The sequence below is a fragment of the Scyliorhinus torazame genome, chromosome 8 (assembly GCF_047496885.1).
Source record: "Scyliorhinus torazame isolate Kashiwa2021f chromosome 8, sScyTor2.1, whole genome shotgun sequence".
NCBI classification, from domain to species: Eukaryota; Metazoa; Chordata; class Chondrichthyes; order Carcharhiniformes; family Scyliorhinidae; genus Scyliorhinus; species Scyliorhinus torazame.
This window is the reverse complement of record NC_092714.1, coordinates 1,002,013-1,025,571: the sequence shown is the minus strand read 5'-3', so window position 1 is coordinate 1,025,571 and position 23,559 is coordinate 1,002,013. Positions and strand designations below refer to the sequence as shown.

Here is a 23,559-nt window from a genome sequence, read left to right as displayed (position 1 = left end):
TTGAAGGAAAGGTTGATTAGAGTGCAAGACAGACATGTCCCTGTGAAAATGAGGGACAGAAATGGCAAGATTAGGGGACCATGGATGACGGGTGGAATTGTGAGACTAGCTAAGATGAAAAAGGAAGCATACATAAAATCTAGGCGACTTAAATCTGCTGAAGCTTTGCAGGAATATCGGGAAAGTAGGACAAATCTCAAACGCGCAATAAAGAGGACTGAAAGGGGTCGTGAAATATTTTTGGCTAACAGGGTTAAGGAAAATCCCAAAGCCTTTTATTCGTATATAAGGAGCAAGAGGGTAACTGGAAAAAGGATTGGCCCACTCAAAGACAAAAGAGGGAATTTATGCGTGGAGTCAGAGGAAATGGGTGAGATTCTTACTGAGTACTTTGCATCGGTATTCACCAAGGAGAGGGATATGACGGATGTTGAGGCTAAGGATGGATGTTTAAATACTCTAGGTCAAGTCAGCATAAGGAAGGGGGAAGTTTTGGGTATTCTAAAAGGCATTAAGGTGGACAAGTCCCCAGGTCCGGATGGGATCTATCCCAGGTTACGGAGAGAAGCGAGGGAAGAAATAGCTGGGGCCTTAATAGATATCTTTGCAGCATCCTTGAGCACGGGTGAGGTCCCGGAGGACTGGAGAATTGCTAATGTTGTCCCTTTGTTTAAGAAGGGTAGCAGGGATAATCCAGTGAATTATAGACCTGTGCGCTTGACGTCAGTGGTAGGCAAACTGCTGGAGAAGATATTGAGGGATAGGATCGATTCACATTTGGAAAAAAATAGACTTATCAGTGATAGGCAGCATGGTTTTGTGCAGGGAAGGTCATGTCTTACAAACCTAATAGAATTCTTTGAGGCAGTGACGAAGTTAATTGATGAGGGAAGGGCTGTAGATGTCATATACATGGACTTCAGTAAGGCGTTTGATAAAGTTTCCCATGGCAGGTTGATGGAAAAAGTGAAGTCGTATGGGGTTCAGGGTGTACTAGCTAGATGGATAAAGAACTGGCTGGGCAACAGGAGACAGAGAGTAGTGGTGGAAGGGAGTGTCTCAAAATGGAGAAAGGTGACCAGTGGTGTTCCACAGGGATCCGTGCTCGGGCCACTGTTGTTTGTGATATACATAAATGATCTGGACGAAGGTATAGGTGGTCTGATTAGCAAGTTTGCAGATGATACGAAGATTGGTGGAGTTGCAGATAGCGAGGATGACTGTCAGAGAATACAGCAAAATATAAATAGATTGGAGAGTTGGGCAGAGAAATGGCAGATGGAGTTCAATCCAGGCAAATGCTAGATGATGCATTTTGGAAGATCTAATTCAAGAGCGGACTATACGGCCAATGGAAGAGTCCTGGGAAAATTGATGTACGGAGAGATCTGGGAGTTCAGGTCCATTGTACCCTGAAGGTGGCAACGCAGGTCGATAGAGTGGTCAAGAAGGCATACAGCATGCTTGCCTTCATTGGACGGGGTATTGAGTACAAGAGTCGGCAGGTCATGTTACAGTTGTATAGGACTTTGGTTAGGCCACATTTGGAATACTGCGTGCAGTTCTGGTCGCCACATTACCAGAAGGATGTGGATGCTTTAGAGAGGGTGCAGAGGAGGTTCACCAGGATGTGGCCTGGTATGGAGGGTGCTACCTATGAAGAAAGGTTGAGTAGATTAGAATTGTTTTCGTTGGAAAGACGGAGGTTGAGGGGGGACCTGATTGAGGTCTACAAAATTATGAGAGGTATGGACAGGGTGGATAGCAACAAGCTTTTTCCAAGAGTGGGGGTGTCAATTACAAGGGGTCACGATTTCAAGGTGAGAGGGGGAAAGTTTAAGGGAGATGTGCGTGGAAAGTTTTTTTACGCAGAGGGTGGTGGGTGCCTGGAACACTTTGCCAGCGGAGGTGGTAGAGGCGGGCACGATAGCATCATTTAAGATGTATCTAGACAGATATATGAACGGGCGGGGAACAGAGGGAAGTAGATTCTTGGAAAATAGGTGACAGGTTTAGATAAAGGATCTGGATCGGCGCAGGCTGGGAGGGCCGAAGGGCCTGTTCCTGTGCTGTAATTTTCTTTGTTCTAATACAAACACATCCTTTCTCGAATACAGAGCCCAAAACTGTTTAATCTATTCGTTCACAGGATGTGGGCATCGCTAGCTAGACCAGCATTTATTGCACATTCCTAATTGCCCTAGAGATGTGGTGGTGAGCTGCTTTCTTGAACTGCTGCAGTCCAGACGTGTAGGTACATTCAGAGCGCTGTTAGGGAGGGAGTTACATACGTAGATACATAAAAGATAGGAGCAGGAGGAGGCCTTTTGGCCCTTCGAGCTGCTCCGTCATTCATCACGATCATGGCTGAGCATCCAACTCAATAGCCTAATCCTGCTTTCTCCCCATAGCCTTTGATCCCATTCTCCCCAAGTGCTCTATCCAGCCGCCTCTTGAATATATTCAAAGTTGACTTCCGGTTGCGGCTATGCGGAGCTAAGTCGCACGTTCGGCAGCTCCCGCTAAAAACTGACTTTTGGGCTCTTTTTAGGGCCCGTAACGGTGCTTGTTCGACGTTTCCCGGTGTGGGAAGGGGCCAGCAACATTCCCCCGATAGTGTATGGAGTGGACCAGGAGTGGGGCGATCAGAAAAAGTGGCATTGAAGCAAAGAAAGGTGCGAGGGAGGAGGACCAAGGTGGCGGCGGGCGGAGACCAGGCAGCGTGGAGGCAGTGGGCGCAAGAGCAGCAGGAGCTTCTCCAGCGCTGTTTGAAGGAACTGAAAGCAGAGCTGCTGGAGCCAATGAAGGCTTCAATCAATAATCTGCTGGAGACCCAGACGGTCCAAGGGACGGCGATCCGGGAGGTCCGGCAGAAGGTCTCGGAGAACGAGGACGAGATCCTGGGCCTGGCGGTGAAGGTGGAAGCGCACGAGGCGCTCCACAAGAAATGGCAGGCGAGGTTCGAGGAGATGGAGAACCGGTCGATGCGGAAGAACCTGCGGATCCTGGGTCTCCCGGAGGGGCTGGAGGGGTCGGACGTGGGGGCCTACGTGGTCACCATGCTGAATTTGCTGATGGGAGCGGGGGCCTTTCAGGGGCCCTTGGAGCTGGAGGGGGCCCACCGAGTGCTGGCGAGGAGGCCCAAGCCCAGCGAGCCGCCGCGGGCGGTGCTGGTGCGGTTCCACCGGTTTGCTGATCGAGAGTGTGTGTTAAGGTGGGCCAAGAAGGCGCTGAGCAGCAGGTGTGAGAACGCGGAGGTCCGGGTCTACCAGGATTGGAGCGCGGAGGTTGCGAAGAGGAGGGCCTGTTACAACCGGGCGAAGGCAGTGCTGCACAGGAAGGGGGTGAAGTTCGGTATGCTGCAGCCGGCGCGACTGTGGGTCACCTATAAGGATCAACACCATTATTGCGAGTCCCCAGAGAGGCGTGGGCCTTTGTTCAGGCCGAAAAACTGGACTCGGACTAAGGGTCGCGGTGGAGGGATGGTTGGGGATTGTTGTGTTGTGTTTCGAGGGGGGGGGGGGGTTTGTTTTTCGCGGGTTGATTGGGCATTGTTTTAATTAGGTCCGCCGGGTGGGCTCGTGGCGGGGGGGGGGGGGGGGGGGGGTAAACAGGTAAACTGCTTGGGGGGTTGATGGTCGGTTGGGGAGATGGGGCCCCGCGGCGGGGGGGGCGGGGGCTGAGTTGGGGGTAGTAGGACCAGGCCTGGAAAGGGAGCTGCGCCAGAGGCAGCGGGGTCGGGCGAGTGGAAAACGCAGGCTTTTTCTCGCGCTTAGGGTTGAAGGGGCAGGGCCGGAGCTGGGAAGCGCGGGCTTTTCTCCCGTGCTGGGAGTGCAATGGATGAGAGCCTGCTGGTGGGGGTCAGTTGGGGAGGGGGGCGAGTAGCCCCCTGATCCGGCTGATAACTTGGAATGTCAGGAGACTGAATGTGCCGGTCAAGCGGGCCCAGGTGTTCGCGCACCTGAAGGGGCTGAATGCAGATGTGGCCATGCTTCAGGAGACGCACCTGAGGGTGGTGGATCAGGTAAGGTTGAGAAAGGGGTGGGTCGGGCAGGTGTTTCATTCGGGTTTGGATGCAAAAAAAATCGGGGGGTGGCGATCTTGGTGGGGAAGAGTGTCGTTCGAGGCGTCGAGCATTGTGGCAGACAATGGTGGTAGGTATGTGATGGTAAGTGGCAAGCTGCAGGGGGAGTGGGTGGTGCTGGTCAATGTATATGCCCCGAATTGGGACGATGCGGGTTTCATGCGGCATATGCTGGGCCGGATTCCGGACCTGGAGACAGGGGGACTGATAATGGCGGGGGGGGGGGGGGGGGGGACACGGATCGCTCTAGGTCTAGGGCAGGCAGGCCAGCGGCGGCAAAGGTGCTGAGGGAGTTCATGGGCCAGATGGGAGGGGTGGACCCATGGAGGTTTGCGAGGCCGGGGGCCAGGGAATTTTCATTCTTCTCCCATGTCCACAAGGCCTACTCCCGGATTGACTTTTTTGTCATGAGCAGGGCGCTGATTCCGAGGGTGGAGGATACGGAGTACTCGGCAATAACCATTTATGATCATGCTCCATACTGGGTGGACCTCGAGTTGGGGGAGGAGAGGGACCAGTGCCCGCTGTGGTGCCTAGAGGTGAGGTTGCTGGCGGACAAGGAGGTGAGCGGCAGGTCCGGGGGTGTATAGAGAGGTACCTGGAGGTTAATGACAATGGGGAGGTGCAAGTAGAGGTGGTCTGGGAGGAGCTGAAGGCGGTGGTCAGAGGAGAGCTGATCTCCATTAGGGCACAAAAGGAGAGGGGGGAAGAGGAGAGCGAGGGACAGGTTGGTGGGGGAGATGGTGAGGGTGGACAGGAGGTACGCGGAGGCCCCGGGGGAGGGATTGCTTAGAGAGCGGCATTGCCTCCAGGCTGGGTTCGATTTGTTGACCACCAGGAAGGCGGAGGTGCAGTGGAGGAAGGCGCAGGGGGCGGTATATGAATACGGAGAAAAGGCGAGCCGGATGCTGGCGCACCAGCTTCGGAAGCGAGAGGCAGCTAGGGAGATCGGGGGAGTTAGGGGTGGAGGAGGGAGCACGGTGCGAAGTGCGGTGGGTATCAATGGGGTCTTCAGGGACTTCTATGAGGAACTGTACCGGTCTGAGCCCCCACTGGAGGAGGGAGGAATGGGACGTTTCCTGGACCAGCTGAGGTTTCCGAGGGTGGAGGAGGTGCAGGTGGCGGGGTTGGGGGTGCCGGTTGGGTTGGAGGAGTTGGTCAAAGGGATAGGGAACATGCAGGCGGGGAAGGCACCGGGGCCGGATGGGATCCCGGTTGAATTTTACAAGAAGTATGCGGACCTGCTGGGCCCGCTGTTGGTCAGGATCTTCAACGAGGCAAGGGAAGGGGGGGGCTCCGCCCCCGACTATGTCTAGAACGCTGATTTCCCTAATCCTGAAGCGGGACAAGGATCCCCTACAGTGTGGGTCATACAGGCCGATCTCACTCCTAAATGTAGATGCAAAGTTGCTGGCAAAGAATTTGGCCATGAGGATAGAGGACTGTGTGCCACAGGTCATACACGAGGATCAGACGGGGTTCGTGAAGGGGAGGCAGTTGAATACTAATGTACGGAGGCTCTTGAATGTTATAATGATGCCGGCGATGGAAGGGGAAGCGGAGATAGTGGCGGCGATGGATGCGGAGAAGGCCTTGATAGGGTGGAATGGGGGTACCTGTGGGAGGTGTTGAAAAGGTTCGGGTCCGGGGAGGGGTTCGTCAGTGGGGTGAGGCTGCTGTATGAGGCCCCGGTGGCGAGTGTGGCCATGAACAGAAGGAGGTCAGAGTATTTCCGGCTACAACGGGGGATGAGGCAGGGGTGTCCCCTGTCCCCCCTGCTCTTTGCGCTGGCGATTGAACCCCTGGCCATGGCGTTGAGGGAGTTGAGGAACTGGAGGGGGCTGGTGCGGGGTGGGGAGGAGCATCGGGTGTCGTTCTATGCGGATGATTTGCTGCTATGTGGCGGACCCAGTGGGGGGAATGCCGGAGGTGATGAGGATCCTTAGGGAGTTTGGAGATTTCTCCGGGTACAAGCTTAATATGGGGTAGAGCGAGTTGTTCGTAGTGCACCCCGGGGACCAGGAGAGGGGGATTGGTGAGCTCCCGCTAAAAAGGACGGAGAGGAATTTCAGGTACCTGGGGGTCCAGATGGCTAGGAGATGGGGGGGCCTACATAAGCTTAACTTCACGAGGCTGGTGGAGCAGATGGAGGGGGAGTTTAAGAGGTGGGACGTGCTGCCGCTCTCCCTGGCGGGTAGGGTGCAGTCAGTTAAAATGACGGTGCTCCCAAAGTTTTTGTTCCTGTTCCAATGCCTCCCCATTCTCATCCCCAAGGCCTTCTTCAGGCGGGTTAACAGGAGCGTCATGGGGTTTGTGTGGGCGCAGAAGACCCCAAGGGTGAGAAGGGTATTCCTGGAGCGGTGCAGGGATGGGGGGGTTTTGGCGCTGCCTAACCTCTGTGGGTATTATTGGGCCGCCAATGAGGCGATGGTGCGTAAGTGGGTGATGGAGGGGGATGAGGCGGCATGGAAGAGGCTGGAGATGGCGTCCTGTGTGGGCACGAGCCTGGAGGCGCTGGTGACGGCGCTGCTGCCGCTTCCTCCAACGAGGCATCCCACGAGCCCGGTGGTGGTGGCTACCCTCAAAATCTGGGGGCAATGGAGACGTCACGGGGGGAGGTGGGGGCCTCGGTGTGGTCCCCGATTCGGGGGAACCAGCAGTTTGTCCCGGGGAGGATGGACGGAGGGTTCCTGAGCTGGCACAGGGCAGGTATTAGAAGGATGGGGGACCTGTTTGTGGACGGGAAGTTTGCGAGCCTGGGTGAGCTGGAGGAGAGGTTTGGGCTCCCCCCGGGGAACACCTTCAGATATATGCAGGTAAGGGCGTTTGTTCGGCGGCAGGTGGTGGAGTTCCCACTGTTGTCGCCACGCGGGGTCCAGGACAGGGTGCTGTCGGGGGTGTGGGTTGGAGAGGGGAAGATCTCGGCAACGTATCAGGTGATGCAGAAGGAGGAGGAGGCCTCGGTGGAGGAGCTAAAGGGTAAGTGGGAGGAGGAGTTGGGCGAGGAGACTGACGAGGGGACATGGGCGGATGCCCTGGGGAGAGTGAACTCTTCCTCCTCTTGCGCGAGGCTCAGCCTCATACAATTTAAGGTGCTGCATAAGGCTCACATGACCGGGGCAAGGTTAAGCCGGTTCTTTGGGGTGAGGACAGGTGTGTTGTGGTGCTCAGGGAGCCCAGCAAACCACACCCACATGTTCTGGGCGTGCCCAGCGCCGGAGGACTTTTGGAAGGGTGTAGCGAGGACGGTGTCGAGGGTGGTAGGTTCCAGGGTCAAGCCAGGCTGGGGGCTCACAATATTTGGGGTTGCAGGGGAGCCGGGAGTGCAGGAGGCGAAAGAGGCCGGAATTCTGGCCTTTGCGTCCCTGGTAGCCCGGCGAAGGATTCTTCTTCAGTGGAAGGATGCGAGGCCCCCGAGCGTGGAATCCTGGATCAACGATATGGCGGGGTTTATTAAATTGGTGAGGGTGAAATTTGCCTTAAGGGGATCGGTGCAAGGGTTCTTCAGGCGATGGCAACCGTTCTTAGACGTCCTGGCAGAACGGTAGACATTGGTCAGCAGCAACCCGGAGGGGTGGGGGGGGGGGCGCGGGGTTGTTCTTTTCTTTCTATATTTTGTGGTTGATATTTTGTGAAAATTTTAATAAAAATTATTTTTTTTAAAAAAATGATTATATTCAAAATTTTAGTTCCAGGATTTTGACCCAGCGAAAGTGAGTAAACAATATATTTCCGTATGCTTCACCCAATGTCTGTGTCTATACATTTACATTGTGTATCGTATGTCCCATGTTGTTCATGTATGGAACAATCAGTCTGGACTGTACGCAGAACAATACTTTTCAGTGTCACTCGGTACACGTGACAATAAATCTAATCCAAAATCCAATCCAAATCCAATATTTCCAAGTCAGGATGGTGAATGGCTGGAGGGGAACCTCCAGGTGGTGGTGTCCAATGTATCTGCTGCCCTTGTCCTTCTAGATGGTAGTGGCTGTGGGGTTGGAAGATGCTGCCTAAGGAGCCTTGGTGAGTTACTGCATCTTGTAGATGGTACACACGGCTGCTACTGTGTGTCGGTGGTGGAGGGTTTGAATGTTTTTTGAAAGGGTAGCAATCAAGCGGGGCTGCTTTGTCCTGGATGGTGTCAAGTTTCTGGAGTGCCTTTGGAGCTGCACTCATCCAGGTAAGCACAACGTATTCCAGGTGTGGTCTCACCAAAGACCTGCACAATTGTAGCTAGAATTCCTTCTTCTTGTACTCCACTTCCCTGCAATAAATGTCAATGTACCTTTAGCTTTCCTAACTGCTGGCTGAAGCTAACTGTTCCTTTCTGCGTTCCTTGCACAAGCACACCCAAGTCTCTCTGAACATCAACACTTACAAGCCCTTTAACAAAAGTTCTGTTTTTCTATTCTTACCACCAAAGTGAATAACTCTGTGTCCCCCCCGCAGCTTACCTTCCCACCTAGTTTTGGATCATCAGCAAACTTGCGATACATTCACTGGGACAGACAGTAAAGTAACAAACGCTTTCTCACCTGGGCACCCGAATGCGATCCAGTCCCCGGACACATTAATGGAAATGGACTCGATCCTCCGGTCTGAAATACTGGAGACGGACATGAATCAGGAGCCGCTGACAGTCACCCAACATTCCCATTAGGCTGGAATCTGATCCGATTCCCCCCCATCTCCGCTGACACTGAGTGGGGACGGAGCAGTGAGGCTGGACTCCCAGTTACTGGTCGATTTCAGTCATGGAGCTGTCAGGAAATTAGATTCAGGGAGATTACCCCAATTATTCACCCTCCCCTTCCCTGCTGCCCATCCTAACCTGCCCCAGTTTACTGCCCTCCACATTCCACACCACCCTACCCTTGGGCTTTACCTGAGAGAGTGGATGAGGTTAAATTCAGGCAGCTCGTGAAGGTGGAATATCCCAGAAGCAAAGCCAGTGACCAGGAGGTGAGTTTTCTTATGGTAGGCAGCAGCTGTCAGATCATTGAAATCCTTCTCTTTATTGAAGAAATGCCTTTGGGGAGAAAAAAAATTCCAAAATACAGAGAGAGCGATGAGAGCGAGAGACCATGCGACAAGAGCGAGCAAACCGGCACGTAGTTGAAGAGCTAGGGAGGGGGCGCGAGGATGGGGTCGAGCGGTGGAGGGGGGCATGTGTACCTGCAGGAGTTTAGAAGAGTAAGAGGTGATTTGATTGAAACACAAGATGCTGAGGGGTATTGACAGGGTGGATGTGGAGAGGATGATTCCTCTTGTGGGAGAATCTAGAATTCTGGGGTAGCTGTTTAAAAACTAAGGGGTCACTTATTTAAAATGGGGATGAGGAGAAATTTCTTCTCTGAGGATCGTGAGCCTTTGGAACTTTCTTGCTGAGAAGGCAGTGGAAGCAGAGTCCTGGGATATTTTTAACGCAATGGTGGATAGATTCTTGGGCAGCAAGGGGGTGATAGGCTGTTGGGGGGGTAGGCGGGATGCAGATTTGACGTTACTATCAGGTCAGCCATGAACTTATTCAATGTTGGAGCAGGCTCGAGGGGCTGAATGGCCTTCACACCAGGGTGTGTGAGATAGAGGGTATAGAACGCGCACCGCGAGACGCACGCAGCGCCGCGCGCACACACAGCGACACGGGCGCGCACTGCGACACGGGCGCGCACTGCGACACGGGCGCGCACTGCGACACGGGCGCGCACTGCGACACGGGCGCACACAGCGACACGGGCGCACACAGCGACACGGGCGCACACAGCGACACGGGCGCACACAGCGACACGGGCGCACACAGCGACACGGGCACACACAGCGACACGGGCACACACAGCGACACGGGCACACAGCGACACGGGCACACACAGCGACACGGGCACACACAGCGACACGGGCACACACAGCGACACGGGCACACACAGCGACACGCGCACACACAGCGACACGCGCACACACAGCGACACGCGCACACACAGCGACACGCGCACACACAGCGACACGCGCACACACAGCGACACGCGCACACACAAGGGTCAATTACTAGGGGGCATAGGTTTAAGGTGCGAGGGGCAAGGTTTAGAGTAGATGTACGAGGCAAGTTTTTTACGCAGAGGGTAGTGGGTGCCTGGAACTCGCTACCGGAGGAGGTAGTGGAAGCAGGGACGATAGGGACATTTAAGGGGCATCTTGACAAATATATGAATAGGATGGGAATAGAAGGATACGGACCCAGGAAGTGTAGAAGATTGTAGTTTAGTCGGGCAGCATGGTCGGCACGGGCTTGGAGGGCCAAAGGGCCTGTTCCTGTTCTTTGACAGACACAGACCCACACACAGACACAGATACACGGAGACTTACAAAAAGACGGACACATTGTCAAAGAGACAGACAAAGCAAAGTGTGTCTGGATAATTTCTCACTTTCCAACTCGTGAATATTTCACTTTCCCAATCCTCTCCTGTTCTGATTCCACTTTGCCGTGAATCACATCTGCATTCTGCACCCCTAATTCTTCACTCTGATCGCCATCTGCTTTGTTCTTTGGGAGTCGGGGCTGGAGGGCCTCAGTTTCTGTATTACACTGCCACACACAGAGGGTCGCATCCTGACTCAGAGTATAGATCTGTGGCAACAAAACATCTTCATTAGAACCACAGCAAAGTTATCCACATTGTACCCCTTCACCTGGGCACTGAGGTCAAGCACTGGCTCCTCTGACTGAGAACAGTGAATTCTGAATGGTGTGGGAGGAAGAATGTGCTCCGCTTGGGGAGTGAATGAGATTAACGGCTACTCACGTCCAAACTCTTCTCTTCAAAAAAGCAGGCGATGATGGAATCTTTGTGCCCTCCCAGTGAATAGTAGATGAGGTTGGCCCATCGCTCAGCTCCAAACACCCAGGTGCTGCTATCCTTACTGCCCACTGCAAAACACCTGCAACACACAACACACAGCCCCATCAACCACAGGTACACCAGCTCACAGCATCTAACTCAACACACACTGCCCAAAAATAACACAAATAAAAGGAAAACATTGCGACACTGGGAATCTGGAATAAAAACAGAAACTGCCGGATAAACTCAAGACTGTATCAATATGCTGCACACTCCGATTTTCAACTTCACATGGTCCATCTCCGACATTCCCTTCCAGGACCGGTCTCCATTTCCGGTATTCATTGCAAACCCCAACTCCGCAGTTACCTCGACGACAGCTCCTCACACCCCGCTCCCTGTAACGACTCCATCCCATTCTCCCAGTTTCTTTGCACCTCTGCCCTCACCCACTCCCCCACCTCTGCCCCCGCCCACTCCCCCACCTCTGTCCTCGCCCACTCCCCCACCTCTGCCCTCACCCACTCCCCCACCTCTGCCCCCGCCCACTCCCCCACCTCTGTCCTCGCCCACTCCCCCACCTCTGCCCTCGCCCACTCCCCCACCTCTGCCCCCGCCCACTCCCCTACCTCTGTCCTCGCCCACTCCCCTACCTCTGCCCTCGCCCACTCCCCCACCTCTGCCCTCGCCCACTCCCCCACCTCTGCCCCCGCCCACTCCCCCACCTCTGTCCTCGCCCACTCCCCCACCTCTGCCCTCACCCACTCCCCCACCTCTGCCCTCACCCACTCCCCCACCTCTGCCCCCACCCACTCCCCCACCTCTGCCCCCACCCACTCCCCCACCTCTGCCCCCGCCCACTCCCCCACCTCTGCCCCCGCCCACTCCCCCACCTCTGCCCTCACCCACTCCCCCACCTCTGCCCCCACCCACTCCCCCACCTCTGCCCCCACCCACTCCCCCACCTCTGCCCTCACCCACTCCCCCACCTCTGCCCTCACCCACTCCCCCACCTCTGCCCTCGCCCACTCCCCCACCTCTGCCCTCGCCCACTCCCCCACCTCTGCCCTCGCCCACTCCCCCACCTCTGCCCTCGCCCACCCCCCCACCTCTGCCCCCGCCCACTCCCCCACCTCTGCCCTCACCCACTCCCCCACCTCTGCCCTCACCCACTCCCCCACCTCTGCCCTCACCCACTCCCCCACCTCTGCCCTCACCCACTCCCCCACCTCTGCCCTCACCCACTCCCCCACCTCTGCCCTCACCCACTCCCCCCACCTCTGCCCTCACCCACTCCCCCCACCTCTGCCCTCACCCACTCCCCTACCTCTGCCCTCGCCCACTCCCCCCACCTCTGCCCTCACCCACTCCCCCCACCTCTGCCCTCACCCACTCCCCCACCTCTGCCCTCACCCACTCCCCCCACCTCTGCCCTCACCCACTCCCCCACCTCTGCCCTCGCCCACTCCCCCCACCTCTGCCCTCACCCACTCCCCCCACCTCTGCCCTCACCCACTCCCCCACCTCTGCCCTCACCCACTCCCCCCACCTCTGCCCTCGCCCACTCCCCCACCTCTGCCCTCACCCACTCCCCCACCTCTGCCCTCACCCACTCCCCCACCTCTGCCCTCACCCACTCCCCCACCTCTGCCCTCACCCACTCCCCCACCTCTGCCCTCACCCACTCCCCCACCTCTGCCCTCACCCACTCCCCCACCTCTGCCCTCACCCACTCCCCCCACCTCTGCCCTCTCCCACTCCCCCACCTCTGCCCTCGCCCACTCCCCCCACCTCTGCCCTCGCCCACTCCCCCCACCTCTGCCCTCGCCCACTCCCCACTCTCCCTGAACCAGGACAGAATCCCCTTGTTCTCACTTTTCACCCCACCAGCCTCCACATTCAAAGGATCGACCTCCACCAGTCCGCCAACTCTAGCATGACGCCACCACCAAACATCTTCTCCTCACTCCCGCCATCAGCATTCCGCAGGAACCGCTCCCTCCGGGATACCCTGGTCCACTCCGCCACCAGCCCCAAAAACCTGCAGACCCTTCCCACAGCACCTTCCTTTGCAAAGGCCCCTTTCACCCACTCCCCCACCTCTTTCCTCCTTTCTCCTCACTGACAAAGGCCCCAAACATTCCTTTCAGATTAAGCAGCATTTCACTTGCACCTCCTTCAATTTGGGCGACTGCATTAGCTGCTCCCAATGCGTCTCCTCTACATTGGGAGACTAAACAGAAGCTGGGTGACCACATTGCGGAACACCTTCACTCAGTCCACAAGCATAACCCCAACCTTCTGGTCGCTTGCCATTTTAACTCAGCATCTTGTTCTCATGCCCACATGTTTGTCCCCTCGTTTGCCTGCTGCAATGTTCCAACTCAAACTGGAAGAACAACACCTCATCTTCCGATTCAGCACATTACAGCCGCCTGGATTCACTACCTAGTTCAACAACTTTAGACTGGGACCTTTCCCCCCCCCCCACTTTGTAGTTAGTTTTTTGTTTCCTTGACTTTCCCCAACATAACCCCACCCTCCCCACATGGCCACCTGTCCCTGGTTGCTGACTTTTGTTCCCAATAACACATTCTGCTATCTTATTGTTTGCCACTATTAGCACTCTTCATCGTTAATGGCCCACTGCCCTGTCCATGACGCCTTTGTCAATCTCTCCTTTGCCCCTTCCCATCTCTGTTCTTCTATTCTGCCCCACCTCCTACACCCACGTCTCCAACTACACTTTCTTCAGTTCTGTAGACGGGTCACTGAAACATTAACTCTGTTCCTCTCTCCACAGATGCTGCCAGACTTGCTGAGTCTATCCGGCATTTTCTGTTTTTATGGGAAAACAGCAGCCGGAACATCTGTGACGCTGGCACCAGAGAGAGAGGCATTCCCACTCTCCCATTTAGTGGATTCAAGCCTTCCACCAGGAGCTTGCTCACCCAGGCTGCCATCACCACGGACACAGATTATCTGACCATTATCACGAACATTTATGGGATCTTGCTGTGTACAGATACTCTACAACAGTGACTGCACCGCCAGCGTGGGACATCAAGACAGTGAAAGGTTCTTACTTTGAATCGTCAGTCCAGTCGATGCACGTCGTCTCATCATAGGGTCCAAAATAACTTTTATCCAGAACAAAAGGGTTAAACTCCCGGGTCTTGCCAGGTGCGTGATACATCAGAACAACGTTCTCCTTACTCACCACAAACCTCCTGTTAAACAACAAAAACAAAATCAGTCCAAATGGAGCACGTGGGGTAAGTCTGTCTGCTGCTCGGAGACTGCTCGGGTGACACCGTCTAATTGAACAACGGAGCGCCGACTTTGGCCATTGGGAAGTGCACATTTCGTGACAGGGTCGGCTCCAGTCAGGCAGCACGGTGTAAAGAGATGTCTCTTTGCAGCAAGCAAGAAGGTGGTGCTGCCGCATTGGGGCCTCTTACCTGCCATCGGGGGAGAAGCTGACACTGTGGACCCGAGTGTGGAAGTGGAAATGGTGCAGCACAGACTTACTGATCAAACTGACCAACAAGGCAGCCCCCTCTGTAAACACAAACACACAGCAGGATTAGAGACCAAACAGAGGCAGGAGGAAAAGGGGAGGGCAATGCGGAGGAGGTGGGGAGAGCGTGCAGCGCAAGAGGGAGGGCTGGATTCGGGAGTGGGGGCGAGGGCCAGGCCGTATAATCCACCTACCTTCATCGACCAGAATGGCCAGGTGTCCATCTGGAGACTGTCCCACACACACAAGGTTCCGCTGTGCGGCAAACGGCAGCGTCTCCGACTTGTTACTGAAACAAAACCAAATGTGGTCAGTGCTCAGCCAAACTCTCCTGTGTAAGTGACGCGATTTCCTTGGTGGCCAAGCACATTGCCATCGGCTCAATAAGAATACAAGTTCTTTGTTTTGTGTCATTGCCCATGTCTCCCTCATTCCTGCTGCACGTGACCCCCAGAGTTCGACACACTGACCCCCATAATAATAATCTTTATTGTCACAAGTAGGTTTACATTAACACTGCAATGAAGTTACTGTGACAAGCCCCTAGTCGCCACATTCCGGCGCCTGTTCGGGTACACAGAGGGAGAATTCAGAATGTCCAATTCAACTAACAAGTACGTCTTTCGGGACGTGTGGGGGGAAACCGGAGCAGCCGGAGGAAACCCACGCAGACACGGGGAGAACGTGCAGACTCTGCAGATAGTGACCCAAGCGGGAATTGAATCTGGGAGCCTGCCGCTGTGAAGCAACCGTGCTAACCACTGTGCTACCGTGTTGCCCATCTCTCCTGCTGCACGAGACCCCCCAGACTTTGACACGCGGGTTGTAAATCTCAACAAACTCACTTTTTCAGGTCGAAGACCGTGACTCGATTTCCGACCGGACTGATAACAGAGTTTCCATCTGGTGAATAATTCAGGTTTCCCTGGCGATAAACTGTCCCCAGCAAGTTCGAGAACTGAGGGATGGAAAAATAAATGTTTATTCAATGAGCTGCAGAGACTGGGGGTGGGGTAGGGGGGCCTGAGGAGCTAATTAATCCAGGAGCAGAGGGGCGGGGGGGCCCTGAGGAGCTAATGAATCCGGGGGGGGGGTTCCATTACCACACCATACTGCACCATTGTTTTTTGCAGCGATTTGACTGTTCTCTCTCCACCTGCCCAGGGCTCCGTAGTGAATTCCCATTGGTGTGACTGACCCTTTTTTTGTTTCTTAGTTCAATCCATATGGCCTGATTTGATGATCCTGCATCACAGCTCTAATTGTTTCTTTGACCAGAATGGCCAGCCTGTCCCTTTGTATCCCCCTCTCTAACTCCACCGAAAACCCCGTAACCTGGAGAATTGAGCTGCAATTCTGGTCTCTCTTCAAGCCTCTTTCTGTAACAGCGATGATGATGTACTATCTCTGCCCTCAGCTGAGCTGCATTAGTAGCTGTACACCTTACATTTCGGTGCAATTAATACACCTTGAGCACGGCCAAACTCCCATTTTTCAAAAAAATGTCCTAACTTTTGTTTCCTTGCCTTCCAGACCCATTCACTAATTTTCTGCCTTCCATTTTTGATTTTATCCCATTTGAATTCACCCTCAGGTTCCCAACCCACTACCAATCTAGTTTACACCCCGCCAAACAGCACTGGCAAACCTCCCAAAGATACTTGAAAACCAAGGTTGAATGGGAACAAGGAACTTAAAGCATCACCAGGGACAAGGTGCTGGGTAACTATCAGGCCTAAAGGATGACAAGTCCCCAGGTCCAGATGGCCTGAATCCTAGGGTCTTACAATAAGTGGCTGCAGAGATAATAAAGGCTTTTGTTAAAATCTTCCAAAATTTCTTCGACTCAGCTGATCAGAAAATAGCAAATGTAACCAACACCTTTGTTCAAGAAAGGAGGGGACAGAAAACAGGAAACTACGGTCAGACGTTGCTAGAATCCATCATTAAAGGTACAGCAGGTTACTAAGGAACTAGAGAAAACATTGGTTGGTTCATAGCTGGAGTACGGTGTGCAGTTCTGGTCACCTCATTACAGGAAGATTGTCATTGCTTTGGGGAGGTTACAGAGGATGTTGACGAGAATGTTGCCAGGACTGGAAAATTGCAGCTCTGAGGAAAGATTGGAAAGGCTGGCGGCGTTCTCCTGGGAACAAGGAGGCCGAAGGGAGATTTGATTGAGGTGTACAAAACTGTGAATGGCCTGGATACAGGAGATGAGAGAGGGGGGGTTGGGGGAGGAGGGCAGAGATTTAAAGTGATTGGTACAAGGATGAGAGAGGAGATGAGGAAAAATGTTTTCACTCAGAGTTGAGAGGGTCTGGGACTCACTGCCTGAAAGGGTGATAGAGGCAGAAACCCTCAACTCATTGAAAAGGTGCCTGGATTTGCACCTCAAGTGCTGTAACCCACAGCTACGGAGCAAGTGCTGAAAAATGACTCGGATGGGTGGCTTGTTTTTCGTGCAGTGGACCCGTTGGGCAGAATGGCCTCCTTCTCTGCCATAAACCTATTGACATTTTCTCAATATCTAAACAGGAGGAATGTGGGGAGAGTAGCAGAACGGGAATTATTCTATAGGAACACCAACATAAATGCGATGGGCTGAATGGCCTTCTTTACTGTAACAAAACTACGACGTACTGCTTTTCCTCCTTAAGCTAATATTTTACCCAATTGGCCTCCAACCTTCCTATTCCACGAGCCTCAATTTGTTGAGCAGCCTTTCCTGTGCTACTTTGTCAAATGCTTTCTTAACATCCATATAGACAACATTCACCACATTCCCCTCATCAGCCTTCTACGTTACTGCATCACAAAATGCAATTTGATTACTCCAGAATAATCTGTCCCCTACAAATCTATGCTGGCTTTGTTTAATTAACAAACAAATCAAACCTCGGGCAGCACGGTGGCACAGTGGTTAGCACTGCTGCCTCACAGCGCCAGGGACCCGGGTTCAATTCTGGCCCCGGGTGACTGTCTGTGTGGAGTTTGCACTTTCTCTCCGTGTCTGCGTGGGTTTCCTCCGGGTGCTCCGGTTTCCTCCCACAGCCCAAAGAGGTGGATTGGCCATGATAAATTGCCCCTTAGTGTACAAAGATGTGTGGGTGAGGTTAAGGGGTTATTGGGATAGGGTGGGGGAGTGGGCTTGGGTGGCATTCTTTCAGAGGGTTGGTGCAGACCTGATGGGCTGAATGGCCTCCTTCTGCATTGTAGGGATTCTGCGATTCTATCCAAGCATCTGTTGATTCTTTTCCCTGATTAGTGTTTCTAATATCGCACCAACTGTTGTTAGACTGAGTGGCCTGCCGTTGCTCACATGGTCCTTATGCTTTTTCTTGATAAAGGGTATCATGTGTGCCACTCTCCAATACTTTGGCACCTTCCCCATATCCACAGAAAATTGAAGATTACGACAAGCCTTTCCGCGATCTTCAGACACTTCCTCTGGTAAGCCGGATGCAAGCCGTACAGACCTGTCCACTCTTAAGCACAGTCAACCTTTCCAGTATGTCCTGTCCATCAGTTTTCACCCCATCCGTGAGCTCTACAATCTCCACTTCTACTGCTTATTTTGTCAGCATCCTCTTCCTGAACACCAATTTGAAAATTCATCATGTATTCCAGCCCTCCCAGGCCTCTAAACAACTCTCACCCTCGGAGGGTGTCCTCGGAGGGCAAGCCTGTGTATTGAATATTATGCCTCACGACTGAGATAAATGAGCACTTTGCATCTGTCTTCACCTGAACGAAGATGCTACCAAAGTCACGGTGAAAGAGGAGGCAGTTCAGGCAAAGGATGGGCTGAAAATTGATAATGAGATGGGCTGGCTGTAAAGTTGATGAGACACCAGCACCCGATGAGGTGCACCCAAGGGACAAGAGGGAAGTGAGAGTGGAAATCGCAGAGACACCAGACATTATCTTCTTCCAAAGGTACAGAGAACTGGAGAATTCCACTTGCTCAAAAACGATAGAAACAGCAACTACAGAGCAGTCAGGTCAATCTCAGGCAACCCTTTCAGAAATTATAATCTGGGAAAAAGTTACCAATCACTTGGGTTAATTAAAAAAAGACTATTCATGTTTAACCAGCTAGAGATTTTTAATGAGTTAACAGAGAGCTGGTAAGGGTAATGCTGATGTATATCGACTGCCAAAAGGCACTTGGTACTTTCCTGCACAACAGGCTTGTGAAGCCCATGGAATAAAAGGGACAGTAGTGGCGTAAATATCAAATTGTAGAGTGACAGGAAGCAGATAGTATTCAGACTGGAGGACAATATATAGAGGAGCTCCCTAGGGTCAGTAAGAGACCACTGCTTTTCTTCCTGTTTATTAATGATCCACTAAGAAGTCTTACAACAGCAGGTTAAAGTCCAACAGGTGCAGGAGCTGGGCTCCGAAAGCTAGTGACTCCAAACAAACCTGTTGGATTTTAACCTGGTGTTGTTAGGGCAGCACGGTAGCACAGTGGTTAGCACTGTGGTTTCACAGCGCCAGGGTCCCAGGTTCAATTCCCGGCTGGGTCACTGTCTGTGCGGAGTCTGCACGTTCTCCCCGTGTCTGCGTGGGTTTCCTCCGGGTGCTCCGGTTTCCTCCCACAGCAGCTTTGGTGGATTGGCCATGCTAAATTGCCCTTAGTGACCAAAAAGGTTAGGAGGGGTTATTGGGTTACAGGGATAGGGTGGAAGTGAGGGCTTAAGTGGGTTGATGCAGACTCGATGGGCCAAATGGCCTCCTTCTGCACTGTATGTTCTATGTCAGACTGTGCCCACCCCAGTCCAACGCCAGCATCTCCACATCATTAATGATCTAGATCTTGGTGTTGAGGAGCAATTTCAAAACTTGCAGATATGTAGCTTGGAAGCATTGTAAACTGTTAGGAAAGTGTAGAATTTCACCCTTAGATAGATTGGTGGAATGGCTGGACATGTAACAGATTAAATCTAATACCGAGATTGTGAAGTGAATCATTTGGTACGAAAAACAGAGACAATATAAAATAAGGGGTACAATTCAGAGGGAGCTGGGTGTATCTGCAGAGATCGTTGAAGGTGACTGGACAGGTGGAGAGAGCAGTTAATAAAGCAGATAGTATTCAGAGCTTTATTAATCAGGACAATTGATAGCACAATTGCTTCACAGCTCCAGGGTCCCAGGTTCAATTCCGGCTTGGGTCACTGACTGTGTGGAGTCTGCACATCCTCCCAGTGTGTGCGTGGGTTTCCTCCGGGTGCTCCGGTTTCCTCCCACAGTCCAAAGATGTGCAGGTTAGGTGGATTGGCCATGATAAATTGCCCTTAGTGTCCAGAATTGCCCTTAGTGTTGGGTGGGGTTACTGGGTTATGGGGTTAGGGTGGAGGTGTTGACCTTGGGTAGGGTGCTCTTTCCAAGAGCCGGTGCAGACTCGACGGGCCGAATGGCCTCCTTCTGCACTGTAAATTCTATGACATAGAGTACAGGAGCAAGGAGGTTGTGCTGAACTTACACAAGACACTAGTTGGACCTCAGCTGGAATTTTGTGTACAGTTCGGGATGTCACACGATAGGAAAGGTGTGAGCACATTGGAGAGAGCGAAGAGGTTTACAGGAATGGTTCCAGGGATGAGAAACTGTGAGGATAGGTTAGAGAGGATGGGACTGAGAGGTGATTTGATAGCGATGTTCAAAATCACGAGGGGGCTGAACAGAGTAAACTGGGAGAAACTGGATCAAGAACGAGAGGGCACAGATTTACAGTGATTTGAAAAGAAGGAAATGTGATGTGAGAAAAGGAAGCGTGCGAGCCAGGCTCAGGGCCCCAGGAAGGGGGCGGAACAGGTACCATAAACTGAGGACAAAGAGCCTGGGACAACTGCCTCGAATAGACATGGTCTACCCCTCCCCCCCCCCCCCCCCATCATCCACCCTCCCACCACCCCCACACACGCTCTCGCCCCCCCCCATCCTCACCCCCACTCCCCCCCCCACCATCCTCACCCCCACTCCCCCCCCCCCACCATCCTCACCCCCACTCCCCCCCCCATCCTCACCCCCACTCCCCCCCCCATCCTCACCCCCACTCCCCCCCCATCCTCACCCCCACTCCCCCCCCCATCCTCACCCCCACTCCCCCCCCCCCATCCTCACCCCCACTCCCCCCCCCCCATCCTCACCCCCACTCCCCCCCCCCATCCTCACCCCCACTCCCCCCCCCCCATCCTCACCCCCACTCCCCCCCCCCCATCCTCACCCCCACTCCCCCCCCCATCCTCACCCCCACTCCCCCCCCCCCATCCTCACCCCCACTCCCCCCCCCCCATCCTCACCCACTCCCCCCCCCCATCCTCACCCCCACTCCCCCCCCCCCATCCTCACCCCCTCCCCCCCCCCATCCTCACCCCCACTCCCCCCCCCCATCCTCACCCCCATTCCCCCCCCCCATCCTCACCCCCACTCCCCCCCCCCCCCCATCCTCACCCCCACTCCCCCCCCCATCCTCACCCCCACTCCCCCCCCCCCATCCTCACCCCCACTCCCCCCCCCCCATCCTCACCCCCACTCCCCCCCCCCATCCTCACCCCCACTCCCCCCCCCCATCCTCACCCCCACTCCCCCCCCCCCCATCCTCACCCCCACTCCCCCCCCATCCTCACCCCCACTCCCCCCCCCATCCTCACCCCCACTCCCCCCCCATCCTCACCCCCATCCTCACCCCCACCATCCTCACCCCCACCATCCTCACCCCCACCATCCTCACCCCCACCATCCTCACCCCCACCATCCTCACCCCCCCATCCTCACCCCCCCATCCTCACCCCCCCATCCTCACCCCCACTCCCCCCCCCCCATCCTCACCCCCCCCATCCTCACCCCCACCATCCTCACCCCCACCATCCTCACCCCCACCATCCTCACCCCCACCTCCCCCCCCCCATCCTCACCCCCACTCCCCCCCCACCATCCTCACCCCCACTCCCCCCCCCATCCTCACCCCCACTCCCCCCCCCCATCCTCACCCCCACTCCCCCCCACCATCCTCACCCCCACCATCCTCACCCCCACTCCCCCCCCCACCATCCTCACCCCCACTCCCCCCCCCATCCTCACCCCCACTCCCCCCCCACCATCCTCACCCCCACTCCCCCCCCCACCATCCTCCCCCCCACTCCCCCCCCCATCCTCACCCCCACTCCCCCCCCCCATCCTCACCCCCACCATCCTCCCCCCCCCCACCATCCTCCCCCCCCCCATCCTCACCCCCACTCCCCCCCCATCCTCACCCCCACTCCCCCCCCCCATCCTCACCCCCACTCTCCCCCCCCCATCCTCACCCCCACTCCCCCCCCCCATCCTCACCCCCACTCCCCCCCCCCCACCATCCTCACCCCCACTCCCCCCCCATCCTCACCCCCACCATCCTCACCCCCCACCATCCTCACCCCCACTCTCCCCCCCCCATCCTCACCCCCACTCCCCCCCCACCATCCTCACCCCCACTCCCCCCCCATCCTCACCCCCACCATCCTCACCCCCCACCATCCTCACCCCCACCATCCTCACCCCCATCCTCACCCCCACTCCCCCCCCACCATCCTCACCCCCACTCCCCCCCCCCATCCTCACCCCCACCCCCCCCCCCCATCCTCACCCCCACCATCCTCACCCCCACCATCCTCACCCCCACCATCCTCACCCCCACCATCCTCACCCCCACTCTCCCCCCCCATCCTCACCCCCACTCCCCCCCCACCATCCTCACCCCCACTCCCCCCCCCCATCCTCACCCCCACTCCCCCCCCCATCCTCACCCCCACTCCCCCCCCCATCCTCACCCCCACTCCCCCCCCCCATCCTCACCCCCACTCCCCCCCCCCATCCTCACCCCCACCATCCTCCCCCCCCATCCTCACCCCCACTCCCCCCCCCCCATCCTCACCCCCACCATCCTCCCCCCCCATCCTCACCCCCACTCCCCCCCCCCCATCCTCACCCCCCCCATCCTCACCCCCACTCCCCCCCCCCCATCCTCACCCCCACCATCCTCCCCCCCATCCTCACCCCCACTCCCCCCCCCCCATCCTCACCCCCACCATCCTCCCCCCCCCATCCTCACCCCACTCCCCCCCCCCCATCCTCACCCCCACTCCCCCCCCCATCCTCACCCCCACTCTCCCCCCCCATCCTCACCCCCACTCCCCCCCCACCATCCTCACCCCCACTCCCCCCCCCATCCTCACCCCCACCATCCTCCCCCCCCATCCTCACCCCCACTCCCCCCCCCCATCCTCACCCCCACTCCTCCCCCCCATCCTCACCCCCACCATCCTCCCCCCCCCCATCCTCACCCCCACTCCCCCCCCCCATCCTCACCCCCACCATCCTCCCCCCCCCCCCATCCTCACCCCCACTCCCCCCCCCCATCCTCACCCCCACTCCTCCCCCCCCCCATCCTCCCCCCCACCATCCTCCCCCCCACCATCCTCCCCCCCATCCTCCCCCCCCCCATCCTCCCCCCCACTCCCCCCCCCCATCCTCACCCCCACTCCCCCCCCCCCATCCTCACCCCCACTCCCCCCCCCCCCATCCTCACCCCCACTCCCCCCCCCCCATCCTCACCCCCACTCCCCCCCCCCCATCCTCACCCCCACTCCCCCCCCCCCATCCTCACCCCCACTCCCCCCCCCCATCCTCACCCCCACTCCCCCCCCCCCATCCTCACCCCCACTCCCCCCCCCCCATCCTCACCCCCACTCCCCCCCCCCATCCTCACCACCACTCCTCACCCCCCCCCTCATCCTCACCACCACTCCTCACCCCCCCCCCATCCTCACCACCACTCCTCACCCCCCCCCCATCCTCTCACCCCCACTCCCCCCCCCCATCCTCTCACCCCCCCCCATCCTCTCACCCCCCTCTCTCTCTCTCTCTCACCCGGTATCCAAACTTCATTCCGGCTCCAGCGTGCTCGCCTCAACCTCATTTCCGCCCCGCTATTCGCTCACATCCGGCAGACCGCAGCGCCACCCTTGACCTCGATCCTGACTCCCCCTCCCCCTCCCCCTCCCCCTGAAGTGGCGATACCGGCGTTGGACTGGGGTGAGCAGAAAGTCTCACACCCTGTT

At 56.1% G+C, this 23,559-nt stretch overlaps 2 protein-coding genes across 3 annotated transcripts in view; one reads left to right on the top strand and one right to left on the bottom strand.

Annotated features, from left to right (window-relative positions):
• pwp2h (PWP2 small subunit processome component) overlaps positions 1 to 23,491 on the bottom strand; it is a 78,560-nt gene extending 55,069 nt beyond the window's left edge. For both annotated transcript variants that reach the window (XM_072513028.1, XM_072513029.1), the window contains exons 1-9: positions 23,369 to 23,491; positions 15,295 to 15,407; positions 14,644 to 14,738; positions 14,391 to 14,490; positions 14,016 to 14,159; positions 10,891 to 11,026; positions 10,513 to 10,715; positions 8,976 to 9,119; positions 8,626 to 8,696 (exon numbers count right to left, since the gene is read on the bottom strand). In XM_072513028.1, coding sequence (XP_072369129.1) covers positions 8,626 to 8,696; positions 8,976 to 9,119; positions 10,513 to 10,715; positions 10,891 to 11,026; positions 14,016 to 14,159; positions 14,391 to 14,490; positions 14,644 to 14,738; positions 15,295 to 15,407; positions 23,369 to 23,386 — 1,024 coding nt within the window. In that variant the 5' untranslated portion in view covers positions 23,387 to 23,491. The remainder of the gene's footprint in view (positions 1 to 8,625; positions 8,697 to 8,975; positions 9,120 to 10,512; positions 10,716 to 10,890; positions 11,027 to 14,015; positions 14,160 to 14,390; positions 14,491 to 14,643; positions 14,739 to 15,294; positions 15,408 to 23,368) is intronic.
• LOC140427619 (ribosomal RNA processing protein 1 homolog B-like) overlaps positions 1 to 23,559 on the top strand; it is a 944,136-nt gene that overhangs the window by 179,877 nt on the left and 740,700 nt on the right. The window lies entirely within an intron of this gene.